A 14,320-nucleotide genomic window follows, 5' to 3' on the forward strand; every position below is an offset into this window, starting at 1 on the left:
TCCCCTCCAGGGGGAAAGGTTATCTAATCCTTGCCACCTTGGCCTCTGGCACATGTGTGTAGAGAGATTAGAGTTGAGAACTGGTGTTCCTTTGTTTTCTCTTGCCATGCCGTTGTTTAAAAGAGTTGGGGAAATGTTTGAGCCAGTTGGGAAACTTTTAACTCAAGGGACCGACTGACTCACTTCCGTGACACTAATTCTAAGACTGTTGTGTTTCCTACCCCCTAAACCTAGCTGGATTTACAAGCCATTCTTACCTGCTCCCTCCCTGTTTTTTCTCCTCCCTCCCAGTCGTCTTCCCTCATCTCTAGTGCCACAGCGGCAGCCCTGCTGAGCTCTGGGGCTGTGGACTACTGCCTGCACGTGCTCAAATCCCTGCTGGAGTATTGGAAGAGCCAGCAGAATGATGAGGAGCCTGTGGCTACCAGCCAGTTGCTGAAACCACATACTAGTTCATCCCCACCCGACATGAGCCCGTTCTTCCTCCGCCAGTATGTGAAGGTGAGGCCTCTCCCTGGGCAGAGGACCGCTCTGGTCCTTCATCCAGAGCACTCTCCTTTTCGCCCTCAGTGAGTAGAGCTGAAGGAGCTGAGGGCAAGGAGCTACAGGAGGGAGCCTCCGTGGTGGGTTTTACTCTCTCTGCTGTAATACATAACCATTTCTCCCACCCAACCTTCTACTGGAACTCTGATTCCTGCCACTTTGTGAACTGGAGGAATCGAATGAAATCAGACAGTCATGTCCTTTCACATTAAGGTTCTTAGAAAAAAGGTGAGAAAGCACAAGGAAATGTCATCAGTAGTGGGTCATGTCCTCATGTGTGTGTCAGGTTCTGCCCCCTGCTGTCGTAAGAAGTGTTGTAACACGCTAGTTAAGATGGGCTTTCTGATCAGGTGAGTCTGGGAACAAGTCCCTGGGAACAAGTGTTCCCACCTAGCAGCCACAAAGCTTGGAGACGTTTTATCTAACCATGATAAGTCTCAGTTTCTACACCTGCAGAATAAGGATACATAGAGTATCTGCTTTATAGGGTTGTGTTATGAGCATTGAATGAGGTGATGATTGTAAAGCACAATGCCTAGTACATACCAGTGCTCAATGAATGTTAATTATTATCACTTCTACTCCGTTTGAGTGCATGTGGTGGAGCACAGTGGGTTGGCCTGGCTGTACATCTTCCTGTGTATTCAGAACTGCTTTGGACAGTATAGGACTATAATAGGCATAAAATGTAACTCTGATCATGTCCCTCTCTGTTTTATAACTCTTTGGTGGTTTTCCATAACTTTTAGGCCATAAAAGTTCCTTGTGGATTCAGCTATGTAACTGTCTAGCTTTTACCACCTGCACCACCCCTGCATACAGTCCTGCTAATCTGTGCATTTCTCCAGATGTGGCATGTTGCCTTTGTATACGCTGTCCTTCTGAAATTCTTTCCTCTCCCTCCGCATCCCTTCCTTCCCCCATCTAGTTAATTCCTAATCCTTCTTCAAGACCCAGCTGAAGCATTGGGTCTTTGGGAAAACCTTCCCTAGCACATGTCTGATGGAGATAGCTTTTCACTGGTTTTCTAGAGCACTTTGTGCACATATATTTTATTCCTGTTTACACCCCCAGTGCTTGGCATAGAACCGATAAATAAATGGTGTTTGAAAATATGAGACCAGTTGTGCCCCCGAACTCTTGCAGACTCTTCCTGTGGGACACACGGCTTGCAGGATGTTGTTTCCACTGTCCTCAAACCTCTCAGTCCCCCCCCTCTTTGGGTGCTCTGAACCCAGAATCTCCACTGAGTGCAGTGATCCTGGCCCTCTTGGTTTATTTAAGTATTTCTTGTTACCATGGAAAGTTTGGTTCTAGGGAATGGAATACAGCTCTCAAAGAAGGTCAGAAATCCTTCCCCACTACTGTTTTTTTGATTTTTTTCCCATTCTAACTCTAATTTTTGTGTAAGCAGAGTACAGTCAGCCCAGTGTCAAAAACCACAGAGTGAAATGTTAAGAACTTTTAAGAACAGTGAGCTCTGTCTCCACTGTAACCTTTGCGTGTTGCTCCAGGAGCCTGGGGCCTTGCTGGGTTTGTAAACTAGACTGTCAGTCAGTGATGGCTCCAGCTGTGAAAGGCACTGTTTACCAACTCCAACGTAAGTTATGCCTAGTGAGCAATAAGCCAGCCTTTTTCCTAATGGTGGTTGTGGAAGATTGTCAGTCAGGTTGTCACACAGCTGTTCTTCTCCCAGGGTCATGCTGCTGATGTGTTTGAGGCGTATACTCAGCTTCTAACAGAGATGGTACTGAGGCTTCCATACCAAATCAAGAAGATTGCTGACACCAATTCTCGAATCCCACCTCCTGTCTTTGATCATTCATGGTTTTACTTTCTCTCAGAGGTAAGTGAAGGTCCCAAGCAGCATGCCAGTCAAGGAGAGGACACAGCAGCCATGACTGCCTTTGTGGCCCCCTTTCTTCCTTACCCTCATGCAGCACATCCCCCAGCAGAGTCCTTCCCACCCATTTAGGTCTTGCCTCTGGAGTATACTGTGTGGTGAAACTGTGGAAGGTGTGTATCAAAGCAAGCCATCCTCTGTAGCTTCTGATTCTGTACATGTAACTTCCCCCGTATATGGTGATAATGGGCAAGTTTAATAGTTCAAACTCTGTCTGGAAAGCAGGAAGTATATGAGTTAAATTAACAGAGATTTTAATATAGTGATTTAGTTAAACAGCCATCAAAGAACCAAAAAGGTAAAAAGGGAATGTTGAAGTAACGTAGAGAGTAACTGCAGGAAGTGGCCACCAGCAGCCCTGTGTGCAGAGCAGAGGCTGGTGGCTCTGGGACTTGGCTCTCTGCGGAGGGGCTGCTACTGCTGGTACCTCAGGAGTCTGAGGGATGTGATGCGGCTGGTTCTGAAAGTCCTGAAAGAAGCTGATGATTAGAACCAACTGTAGATGGTTTGTCCCTGAGGAAATGGTGGAGGCTACCAGGGTTCTCCTTCAGGGCTTTCGCTGTGATGGCAGGCAAACAGGAAGGAGCATGTCCTGTCTTTCCCTCCTGCCTTCCAGTGTCCCTCTAGTGCTCCCTATTGGCAGAACCTAAGAGGGAGCCAGCTAGCAAAGAAGCAGTGCAGTTAGCCTAATTCCGGACATCACAGTGCAGGGCAGGGTGGGCTGGGTTTGGAGCCGAAAGACAGTAGCTTGACTGGCACATCAAGAACCCTGGGGAGAAGAATCTGTTAGCAAACCCCAACTGACTGCTTCAGGTTGTACAGAGGTAACAGCCCAGCCTCTTTGCCACCTCTTACCTGAAAGAGATTTCTGAGTATTGTTTTCCTTACAGTTTCACTCTGGGTGGGCCTGAGTGGAGGCCAGCTTCCCTGTAGATGCCTAAGTGCTCCAGGAAGGGGAGCAGGAGTATCGCTGTGTTTCCTTCTTTAGCTTCTTGCCTTCTCCTGGTCCATGTAAGGAATACTGAAGCTTACCAGAGGCTGGCTTAGCCGTGAGAAAATAGCTTGTTTTGTGTGTTCTCACCAGTTTTTAATAATAGTTCCTGAAAACTCAAGGAGCTGTGGCTGGTGTAGATACAGTCCCAGAGTTGTTGACTCTTTGTGTTGTTTCTCCCCGCCAGTACCTGATGATCCAGCAGACTCCCTTTGTGCGCCGTCAAGTCCGCAAACTTCTGCTCTTCATCTGTGGATCAAAGGAGAAATACCGCCAACTCCGGGATTTGCACACCCTGGATTCCCACGTGCGTGGGATCAAGAAGCTGCTGGAGGAGCAGGGGATATTCCTCCGGGCAAGTGTGGTTACAGCCAGCTCTGGCTCCGCCTTGCAATATGACACACTCATCAGCCTGGTACGAGGAGGGGGAAATGGTAGGGCAGGGAGAGGGCATGTGATGTGGCTCCGTGAGTAGGTAATAGGGTGGGGGAGTAGAGAAGGTCATGGCCAGGGTTAAGATAGGGTAAATCCATGATGCCCGACTGGGTGTGCTCCGGGTGTAGTTGGCTTCAGGGTCTGGGATCCCCCTCACTGCTCCTGCCCCCACGTGGCAGTAGTTCCTCCGTCGTGAGGAGGGGTGGCTTGAGCTTCTTACCAGTGTCATTTGCTCATGTCATGGATCAACCTAAAATTTGTGCACCTCTGATTTTTGTCTTTGAATGCTAAAGAAATGATGGAGGTAGACATATAAAAATGTGTTGCTGACTGAAGATAAATTATTTGGAGTTTGGGGAGTAAATTGAATATATTGCATAGGAGCGTCTAGAAAGGAGACCTTCAGTATTAAAGATTCCTAATGTAGTGTTCTTACTATTGTGCTTTTAGCGAGAAAAAAGTAAACTGGATTGCAGTTTCCCTGGTCATGGCCTGCCTTTCCTGCTGCATTACTGAGTGGGCTGAGGGATCCCTGAAACAAAGGACCTTTGTGTGGTGGGGAGACAAACGTAGGAGGCTTAGTGACAGCTATAGTGTGGGGACCTTGGTCCCAGCTTCCCCGGGCACTGGATCAGCCTTGCATACAAGGCTGTGTTCAGTCTCCAGGGCAGCAGTGCAGTGCCCTGTGGCCTGCTTGGCAGAATTCCTCACGTCTGGTGATCGGTTTCCGTTTCAGATGGAGCACCTGAAAGCCTGTGCAGAGATTGCTGCCCAGCGAACCGTCAACTGGCAGAAATTCTGTATCAAGGACGACTGTAAGCAAGCTCCTTCATTCATTCACTCAGTTCACTCCTTCAGGCCTGTTCCTTGAGGCCTGCTGTGTGTCAAGCACTAAACTGGGTGCTGGAGATACAGCCACGATCAAGATACATGGACAGAACTCTGCCAAGCAGAGAAGACAAGTAAAAAGTGATAAGGGCCAGCAGACAAAATCTGGGGTGCTATGGGAGCACACGGTAGGAGTATCTGACCTCAGATTGTGGTAGTAAAGCTAAAGAGGAGTCTACTAAGTCTAGAAAATGGTCTCGTTCAAAGAAGTGGGGGCTGGGAGCTAGTCTGTGGATAGTTAGGGTATTTGTCAGATGTTTCTACAGAGGGTATAAATTCTCGGCACATCTAGCAGACAGAACTTGGACAAGGAAGCTGGTGTGAATAGGGCTGTCCTGACCATGCGGAGAAGTTGCTCCTTCTCTTGCGTGTAAGTCTATTTGTAGTCGTCTCAGAGCTGAGCTGCCACCTCCTCTGCCTACAGCCGTCCTGTACTTCCTCCTCCAAGTCAGTTTCCTGGTGGATGAGGGCGTGTCTCCGGTGCTGCTGCAGTTGCTCTCCTGTGCTCTGTGCGGCAGCAAAGTGCTCGCTGCTCTGGCAGCCTCGGCAGGGTCCTCCAGTGCTTCCTCGTCCTCAGCCCCCGTGGCCACCAGTTCTGGACAAGCCACAACACAGTCCAAGTCGTCCACTAAGAAGAGCAAGAAAGAAGAAAAGGAAAAGGAGAAAGAGGGTAAGAGTCACCCTCTTGTCTGGTGACCAGGGTGATGTGTTCTAATCGCTCTTGGAGCGTGTGGTTTATTCTTGTCTTCTGAAAGCTCGTTTATCCTGATTCACAGGGAAGCCCAAATTCAAATGCCCTCTGGTGTCTACTGTTAGTCTCAGTTTCAGTTAGGTTGAAGGTGACATCTTCAACAGTGTGACTTCCCATACCAAGTGTCAGTAACGTGAAAGGTCAAAGAGCACTGACCATTTTTAGTAAGCCAAGTTTCTTTTCTGTGAAATTACAAAGCCTGCTCTGTGGAGAGGTTGTCAGCATTAAATGAAGTAATGCTTAGAACTGTGCCTTGTGAACTGTTAAATGCTCTGCAGATGAAGCTCTTTCAGCTGACCCCTTACCCTCAGAAAGCAGACGCCCTTCTGCTCCAGTGCTCGACATGGCCCTCGGAGGCCTGCGACAGCGATCAGGAGTGGAGGGCAGCGGAGTGGCTCAGTGTCTCAATCATTCAGACACCTGTGCAGCTCTATAGTATTGTTGACTGTCTGATGGCAGCCTTTTGAAAGGAAATTCCTCCTCCAGTGTAACTGTGTTCAGTGCCAGCCTTACATAGGGTTTTTGTCCTATGTTTGTGGCATTATTAAATGTCCTTTGAGGCTGGCCTTTTGTCCCTCAGTAAATAACTGGAAGTTGCTCTCAAATTATAACTGTTTAGTTGAAACTTTTAGACGTGGGCAGAATCCCATCCCTCTCCATCTGGTAGCACTGACTGTAGGACCCTGCACCACTTCTTCCTAACTCTTCAGCCCTCGGTCCTACCCTGATCTTTCAGGTGAGAGCTCAGGCAGCCAGGAGGACCAGCTGTGCACAGCTCTGGTGAACCAGCTGAACAAATTTGCAGATAAGGAAACCTTGGTCCAGTTTCTGCGTTGCTTCCTGTTAGAGTCCAATTCTTCCTCCGTGCGCTGGCAGGCCCACTGCCTGACGCTGCATATCTACAGGTAGGGCCCGGAGCTTAGGTTTGGTAGTCCGCATGCGCCTGGGACCAGAATGGATGATGTGGTTCTGTCTCAGTTTTATGTTACATACTCACGGCCACAGTGTCATTATTTACACTGGCTTGAATCCTCTTGACTATTACAGATTTCTTTGAGTTATCTGCTTTTTAGCTGTTAAACTGATGTCATAAACGAGAGATAATCTGTTTTTGACTAAGAAGGCTGTGTTTAGAAGTTTGTGGAATGACCAGGCTTGACTGTTGGGCTAACAAGGCTCTGTTTCTGCCGTTGAGTAATGTTGGAAAATGGGAGTAGTTCGCCTCCTGAAGACAGGAGAGGACTGTGCTACATAGTTTAGGGTCAATTGTCAAAAGAGGAACAAAACCGTTCAGACTTAACCCAGAGTTGTGGGGAAACAGATATATCTACAAAAACAGCGCCTGGGCCTAAAAGAACCTCAGGCTTTCTGCTGCCTGCTAGTAATGTGAACTGTGATTTATCTACAGAAACTCTAGCAAATCTCAGCAGGAGCTCCTGCTAGATCTGATGTGGTCCATATGGCCAGAACTCCCAGCCTACGGTCGTAAGGCTGCCCAGTTTGTGGACCTCCTGGGATATTTCTCCTTGAAAACCCCACAGACGGAGAAGAAGGTAACAATAATTGATTTATGGTCAGAGAGGCTAACTTGCCACATTTAACTTTTTTTCTCTGGAGTCAGGAACGTTATGGCCAGCCCCTATAGGGGGTAGATATGTGAAATCCCTTAAATATGTATTAAGGACTCCCAATATGTATACTACATCAGTAATCTACACTAGCAAGTAAGTAACATCTGAATTTGGCTTAGCCAACAGAAGTAGATCAAGTGGGGAAGAAAATGCAACTCTTCTAGTTTTGCTGGCAGCCCTGATTACATACCCGAAAGTGTTTCTAAATTAGATAACCATATCATGGCTTCCCCATAAGAATAGAAATTGTCTTTCTCCACAAGATCTGAAAAAGCGGACTGTCCAAGGAGTGGGAACTTCCAAAGAGGATAGAATACTGTAAACCATTAGGAATTAGGCCTAGCTTTGTACGACACGAATGGAAACTGAGAATTCTAGGATTTCTAGGGCGGTATCAGCTAGAAAGCACAAGACAGAACTCTTTTCCAGTAAGACTGTCCCTTGGGCTTTAACTATGGTCCTTTGTTGACTTCTGTTTCAGTTGAAGGAATATTCACAGAAGGCTGTGGAGATTCTGCGGACTCAAAACCATATTCTTACCAACCATCCCAACTCCAACATTTACAAGTGAGCTTTGTTCTGCTTTCTCCCTTTTGGAAGCTCAGTTGCTGTTTCCACAGTGGTTGGCTCTGACGTAGGAATCGATAAGCCCCTGTCTAGTTGATCTGTGGTTCCCTGTTTTGGAACTGGGGCCTTGCACATAGAAGGTACTCAACATGTAATTGCTGAATGAGGGTTTTAGAAACCAGGAATTTAAAAAGTTCTCTAGTTTCAAGGGTCTAAGTCTAAATCAGGTAAGACAAGTTTACAGAAAATGGCTGCATTAAAAAAAAAACTTTTGAAAGAGCATTGGTTAAAGTGACAATTTATTATTTCCCTGGTTTAATAGTGACTGTTCTTTTTTGTTCTTTCCAAACTTTGTTCAGGTATAATTTACATACCACAGAATTCATCTAAGTGTACAGTTCAATGATTTTTAGTAAATTTGTGATTCTTCTTTGAGTCAAATTTTAATGTAACTTTTTAGGATTTCCCTGACCTCAGGGGAGCTCAGAAATAGGAAACATCTAAGGTTGATGAGTTGACGTTTCCTCCCTGTGACTTGTACACCCTGTGGGACTGACTCCTCACGTTTCCCCGTGTCCTCCCTGTGACTTGTACACCCTGTGGGACTGACTCCTCACGTTTCCCCGTGTTCTCCCTGTGACTTGTACACCCTGTGGGACTGACTCCTCACGTTTCCCCGTGTCCTCCCTGTGACTTGTACACCCTGTGGGACTGACTCCTCACGTTTCCCCGTGTCCTCCCTGTGACTTGTACACCCTGTGGGACTGACTCCTCACATTTCCCCGTGTCCTCCCTGTGACTTGTACACCCTGTGGGACTGACTCCTCACGTTTCCCCGTGTTCTCCCTGGGGTGGGGCTTGCTTTGGGGAGTATTGAGCCAGGGCTTTTTCATGCTCTTTGTGAAGCACGGGACTTTCTAAAATGAAAATTTCCTTATGCTGAGACTGGTTTCTTCCTTAGCACCTTGTCTGGCTTAGTGGAGTTTGATGGCTATTACCTGGAGAGTGACCCCTGCCTGGTGTGTAATAATCCAGAGGTGCCATTTTGTGTAAGTGACATCCTTAATGTGCACAGTCCTGAATCTTACTGGGCCAGTGGGTTTCTTGTTTCCAGAGATTGACTGTTGTCACGTAGGTGTTCCTCTCCTAATGGATGAATCCTTACCTGCCATGCTTGTTCCCTTAAATAAAAACTTCATCCATGGATGAAGAGTGGAGTTACATTGATGAATTTTGAAGAAGACAGGGTGAGATGGGGCCAGCCAGGTGGTGTAGTGGTTAAGTTCACACGCTGTGCTCTGGTGGCTCAGGATTCGCCAGTTCAGATCCCAGGCATGGACCTACACACCACTTGTTAAGCCATGCTGTGGTGGTGTCTTATAGTGTACATAGGTGTCCCATAGTTTACATAGGCGTAAAATAGGGGAAGATTGGCACAGGTGTTAGCTCAGCAACAATCTTCCTCAAGCAAAAAGAGGAAGATTGGCAACAGATGTTAGCTCAGGGTCAATCTTCCTCACCAAAAAAAAGAACAGGGTGTGCTGTTAGCCTCGAACTAATACAGTGTTTTGTATATACTCTTGTATTTAGTATATCAAGCTGTCTTCCATTAAAGTGGACACCCGGTACACCACCACCCAGCAGGTTGTGAAGCTCATTGGCAGCCACACCATCAGCAAAGTGACAGTGAAAATTGGGGACCTAAAACGGACCAAGATGGTGCGGACTATCAACCTCTATTACAACAACCGAACTGTGCAGGCCATCGTGGAGTTGAAAAACAAGTATGGGCTTTTTAGGCTTGGGAAGGGGCAACAGGCTTGTAAGGCTCTACACCACTTGTTGGCTTTGATTGCTGGAATTGGGTAAAGCAGCACATCCCTAGAGGCCTAGTATGTCCTCTTACCTACTTCTGTCATTACTGAGAGACAGAAGTGAAACGCCAGTTCCTGAGGATGCTGGACAAAGATTATTTCAAAATTATGTCCAGTGGAGTCCTAGGGGTCTGTGGGAGCTTTTCAACAGCCTGCGTAGGGAGGGGAAGCTGAGTGAGGGGGACTCCAGGCTTCTCAAACCCATGTTCACTAGAGCAGTTTTACTTTTGTGTAGAATCTTCTGTATTGGGAAGTAGTTGTCATTTCTTGGATTAAGACAGCTATTCACAGAGCAGGAAGTATTTCTCAGGAAGCTTCTCCAGTACACAGTTCTTCCGTTTCTGCGTGGTGCCTTCCCTCTATGTCTGCTGATATCTTTTAGCTCTTATGTCCCAGTGTCTGAAGTGGAGCGTGTCGCAGATGGTCCAAAGAAGGCACTAGCATTATAGTGTTATAACTATAGTTATATAAGTTATAGTGTTGACTTTTGCAGAGACAGGTCTCTGTTGTTGAAGTCACAGGCATTGCTATTGGACAGAGAATATAAGCAGACGCTGCTTGAATATTAAGACTTGCAGTGTCCTGTCTGCACATAGAATGGAAATATTGCTATTATTCCAAGAGGCAGAATAAACTAGAATGTACCACATCGACAAGTGGCCGCCGGGAGCTCTGCCTGAAGGAAGTTTTCTCTTCCTTTGAAAAGCAGAGTTAACATTGGTGACCTGCAAGTACAAGCTGCTCCCTGGGATAAACCCTTCCCTTCTGGAGGAGGTGGATTTGATTTTCTGTTGTGTAGTCAGCGCAGCTGCTGGTGAAGCACTCAAACTGTGAAATAAGACGGTGGCTTCATATCCCAGCCCAACAGCTCTCTGTCTGACCTTGGAGAGCTTAACTCAGCCTCAGTTTCCTTAACTGTAAAACGTAGATAAGTCCATTACATGAGCTAGTATATGTAAAGTGCTGAGAACAGAGCTTAGCACCTAGTAAGGACGTACTCAGTAAATACTTGCTCTAATCGTATTAATATAATTACCCCTGAACTGTTCCACCTTTTCTCTTTCTGACTCTACTTGGCACCTGTCGAGATCCCGGTGTGTCCCTCTGCCTCTAAAGCACCTGAGCTTTATGCTTCCAAGGTGGTTGTGCTGGAACTTGCGGCTGTCATCTTGATGGCACCTCTTGGGGTTACCGGCTTCAGAGTGGTCTGCTTTTGGAGTAATGTCTTCCCTTGATATGTACTTCTGCTGTTTTTCTGAAATCTCAGATGTGATATATAACATCTTAAAGCACTTGTATGTTCTGTCCTCTTTTTACAGAGAGAGGGTAGTGAAAAAAATTTTTTTTTGACTAGGTAGCTATTATTTTCCAGGTTTCCTTTTGTTAGAGAAACCACTTCACTGCCTTAGAAAAATGCATAGGACAGTCTTTCTCTTCATCTCATCAGACCATCTTCACTGAGGGTTAAATAAGAGGCTCTCAGGCCCTCTGCCCTCTGTCTGACCCCATCTCTCCTAGGCCGGCTCGCTGGCACAAAGCCAAGAAGGTGCAGCTGACCCCTGGGCAGACAGAGGTGAAGATTGACCTGCCCTTGCCCATTGTGGCCTCCAACCTGATGATAGAGTTTGCAGACTTCTATGAGAACTATCAGGCCTCCACAGAGACCCTGCAGTGCCCTCGTTGTAGTGCCTCAGTCCCAGCCAACCCAGGGGTCTGTGGGAACTGTGGAGAAAATGTCTACCAGTGTCACAAATGCAGGTGAGCGAGTGGTTATCGCCCGGGCTAGGGCCGCATCTTTGTGTTTTTTTGTAAGAGTCTCAGTGTGGGCAGTTTCAGTGTCTGGTGCCTTCACAATAATTAAAGGGTTATGTGTATTCAGACTGTGGAGTCCACAGATAGAGAGAGAAGGGAGAGGGGGGAATAGTTGTGGTGGGCGGTGTGTGTGTGTTTGCCTGTCCCATGTGGTGGGGGCGGGGAGGGGTTAGGTCTGAGTCTTCCTTGTTGCCTAGTTGCTTAAGTCATCTTACCTGTTTGTTATTGTCCCTCCAGTAGTCCCTGTAATAGTTTCTGGAGTATAGATGTGGCACAAACCATCTCCTCATAGAGTCTCCCCCACCCCGAAACCTCTGCTGCCCCCTGACCCAAATACTTTGGTTCTTCAGATCCATCAACTATGATGAAAAGGATCCCTTTCTCTGCAATGCCTGTGGCTTCTGTAAATATGCTCGCTTCGACTTCATGCTCTATGCTAAGCCTTGCTGTGCGGTGGATCCCATTGAGAATGAAGAAGACCGGAAGAAGGTGAGGCCAGATTTGTGCTAGACTCAGGGCAGTGGCCTTGATCTGCGCTTTGGGCAGCGCCAGTGTAGGGGGGTGTACTTTTTGTACTAGCCCAAGTCTTCCGCGACTCAGCAGAGTTTTCAGGGCCTGGTTTTTGGGTGGGAGCAAATAATGGCATAAGATATATTGGAACACATAGTTTACATAGGATTTCGGAGAAGTGTTGGTTGGTAATGAAACTAGACTATCTCAAGGGGCAGATAACTCTGGACTAGGAAAGGCAGGAGGAGTGGGATGGCTTGCCCTGCGTTTGTCCACAGACTGCTGCGTGTGCAGCTGTGGGCGTGCCCTCAGTGTTAGCTTGTCCAGAGCTAGTTCTCAGCCAGCAGGCTGCAGTGGGACTGGATGTTAGAGGACAATGAAAAGGGGGACCTATTGGGACAGCTACTAGCAGTAGCATGGGAAGGCAGAAGAGCACTTACCTTTGGAGTCAGAAGGACAAAAATTCAGCTCCAGCTGTGCTTCTTAATGCTGTGTGACCTGACATAAATCACTTCTCTTAGCATTGTGTATTTATGTGTATGTTGTGTTATCTATGTAAACTGTATATTATTGAAGATAATACACCTACCGCTGAGGATTATTATGAGGAATAGAAATAATGTCTGAAATACGGACGCTGACCTCTAGGCACTGTTGCAATAGGCAGGCAGCCATTTGGATTACTCAGCGAAAATCACTGTGCTGAAAAGCCTGAACATGCGTCCCTGTCCTTTCCTTTGTAGGCTGTTTCCAACATCAACACGCTTCTGGACAAAGCTGATCGAGTGTATCATCAGCTGATGGGACATCGACCACAGCTGGAGAACCTGCTCTGCAAAGTGAATGAGGCAGCTCCCGAGAAGCCGCAGGTAACCCCAAGCAAGAAGGGGCACTGGGAGAGGGCTTTGGATCATAACAGGGCTGCCCCCTGCGGGAGACCGTTACGGTGGAAGGCTGACAGCTTACCTGTTGGGTTGCAGGATGACTCGGGAACAGCTGGGGGCATCAGTTCCACTTCAGCCAGCGTGAATCGTTACATTCTGCAGTTGGCTCAGGAGTACTGTGGAGATTGCAAGAACTCTTTTGATGAACTCTCCAAAATCATCCAGGTAGGAAAATGGCAGCTTTAAAGTGTTGTGTCGAATATTACTGATATTGTTTTCAAAGCAGTCCTGTTGCTCTCATCCAGCAGTTCAGCTCTTGGGGTTGCCCTCGCCCAATCCAGCTGAAAAGGCAGAGCCCGAGTGGTTGCACCACACAGCTTCTCTCCCATAGCGGGTTCTGGTGCTTGGCCGAGAGCTGAGTTCATTTCAGAGAACTGAGAATAATGGAGACTATTATAGATGTGTTTTCTTAGCCATTAAATACAGCCCATCTTTTAGTAGAGGGGTTAGTGGTTTTAAAAAATCAGGTGCCAAGATTCTGTTCCCTCTTTTTCTGATATGCCATGGTTGCTAATAGATGGGGAGGGCACACCAACTCCCTTCCACTAGGTGGGCTGTGCGGCGGATGGACCGCTACAGGCCTGGTCTCCATGGGATGGGAGGCTGGCCGCAGACAAGGGGAGCAGCTACTTCCCCTGTCCCCCAAAATTGCTGTCATTCCTGCATGTGCCTACGTTCTTGACCTTTTTCTCTGTTCTTTACGGGACAGTGTTACGTGGGAGTTAAGGGCATGTGCCTGTGATCAGAGACTGAAGGCTGGCTCTGCCACTTACCTTGGTGAAGCTAACCCCTTTAAACTTCAGTCTCCTCCTCTGTAAAATGAGGATAAAGTATCTAACTGGTGGGGTTATGGAGAAGGTTAAATTAGATAATGCACATATAGTGTTTTTTCAAAACCAAAGCTAATTTTCCAGTTAACTGTCTCTTCCTCCTTATTTTAATTGCTAATTTCTTTCTCTTTTGTTTTTTTGTTCTTAGAAAGTCTTTGCTTCACGCAAAGAGTTGTTGGAATATGACCTGCAGCAGAGGGAAGCAGCCACTAAATCGTCCCGGACCTCTGTGCAGCCAACCTTCACCGCCAGCCAGTACCGCGCCTTGTCCGTTCTGGGCTGCGGCCACACGTCCTCCACCAAGTGCTATGGCTGTGCCTCGGCTGTCACAGAACATTGTATCACACTACTCCGGGCCCTGGCCACCAATCCAGCCCTAAGGCACATCCTTGTCTCCCAGGGCCTCATTCGGGAGCTCTTTGATTACAATCTCCGCCGAGGCTCTGCGGCCATGCGGGAGGAGGTCCGCCAGCTCATGTGCCTCCTGACTAGGTCAGAGCCTGAGTTGTGATGGCGGGGCTAGTAATTCCTACTAACGCTGGGGTTGGTGGCAGCAGCAATTCTGGGAGCACTAGAGGGTGCAGAGGACTGTGCTGCTCCCTGCCAAACAGGTTTGCTGGTTTATCGTAGAGATGTCCAGG

General features: G+C 47.5%; 1 protein-coding gene across 16 annotated transcripts in view; it reads left to right on the forward strand.

Annotated features, from left to right (window-relative positions):
• The window catches only part of UBR4 (ubiquitin protein ligase E3 component n-recognin 4), a 128,205-nt gene that overhangs the window by 75,558 nt on the left and 38,327 nt on the right, over window positions 1-14,320 (forward strand). For all 16 annotated transcript variants that reach the window (XM_070610751.1, XM_070610752.1, XM_070610759.1 and 13 more), the window contains 15 exons: window positions 292-501; window positions 2,240-2,389; window positions 3,625-3,852; window positions 4,609-4,687; window positions 5,185-5,430; window positions 6,248-6,416; window positions 6,920-7,064; window positions 7,624-7,709; window positions 8,671-8,758; window positions 9,300-9,493; window positions 11,102-11,341; window positions 11,746-11,884; window positions 12,649-12,774; window positions 12,886-13,014; window positions 13,828-14,171. In XM_070610751.1, coding sequence (XP_070466852.1) covers window positions 292-501; window positions 2,240-2,389; window positions 3,625-3,852; window positions 4,609-4,687; window positions 5,185-5,430; window positions 6,248-6,416; window positions 6,920-7,064; window positions 7,624-7,709; window positions 8,671-8,758; window positions 9,300-9,493; window positions 11,102-11,341; window positions 11,746-11,884; window positions 12,649-12,774; window positions 12,886-13,014; window positions 13,828-14,171 — 2,573 coding nt within the window. The remainder of the gene's footprint in view (window positions 1-291; window positions 502-2,239; window positions 2,390-3,624; window positions 3,853-4,608; window positions 4,688-5,184; window positions 5,431-6,247; window positions 6,417-6,919; window positions 7,065-7,623; window positions 7,710-8,670; window positions 8,759-9,299; window positions 9,494-11,101; window positions 11,342-11,745; window positions 11,885-12,648; window positions 12,775-12,885; window positions 13,015-13,827; window positions 14,172-14,320) is intronic.

This window comes from Equus przewalskii, chromosome 2, assembly GCF_037783145.1.
Source record: "Equus przewalskii isolate Varuska chromosome 2, EquPr2, whole genome shotgun sequence".
Classification (NCBI taxonomy): domain Eukaryota; kingdom Metazoa; phylum Chordata; class Mammalia; order Perissodactyla; family Equidae; genus Equus; species Equus przewalskii.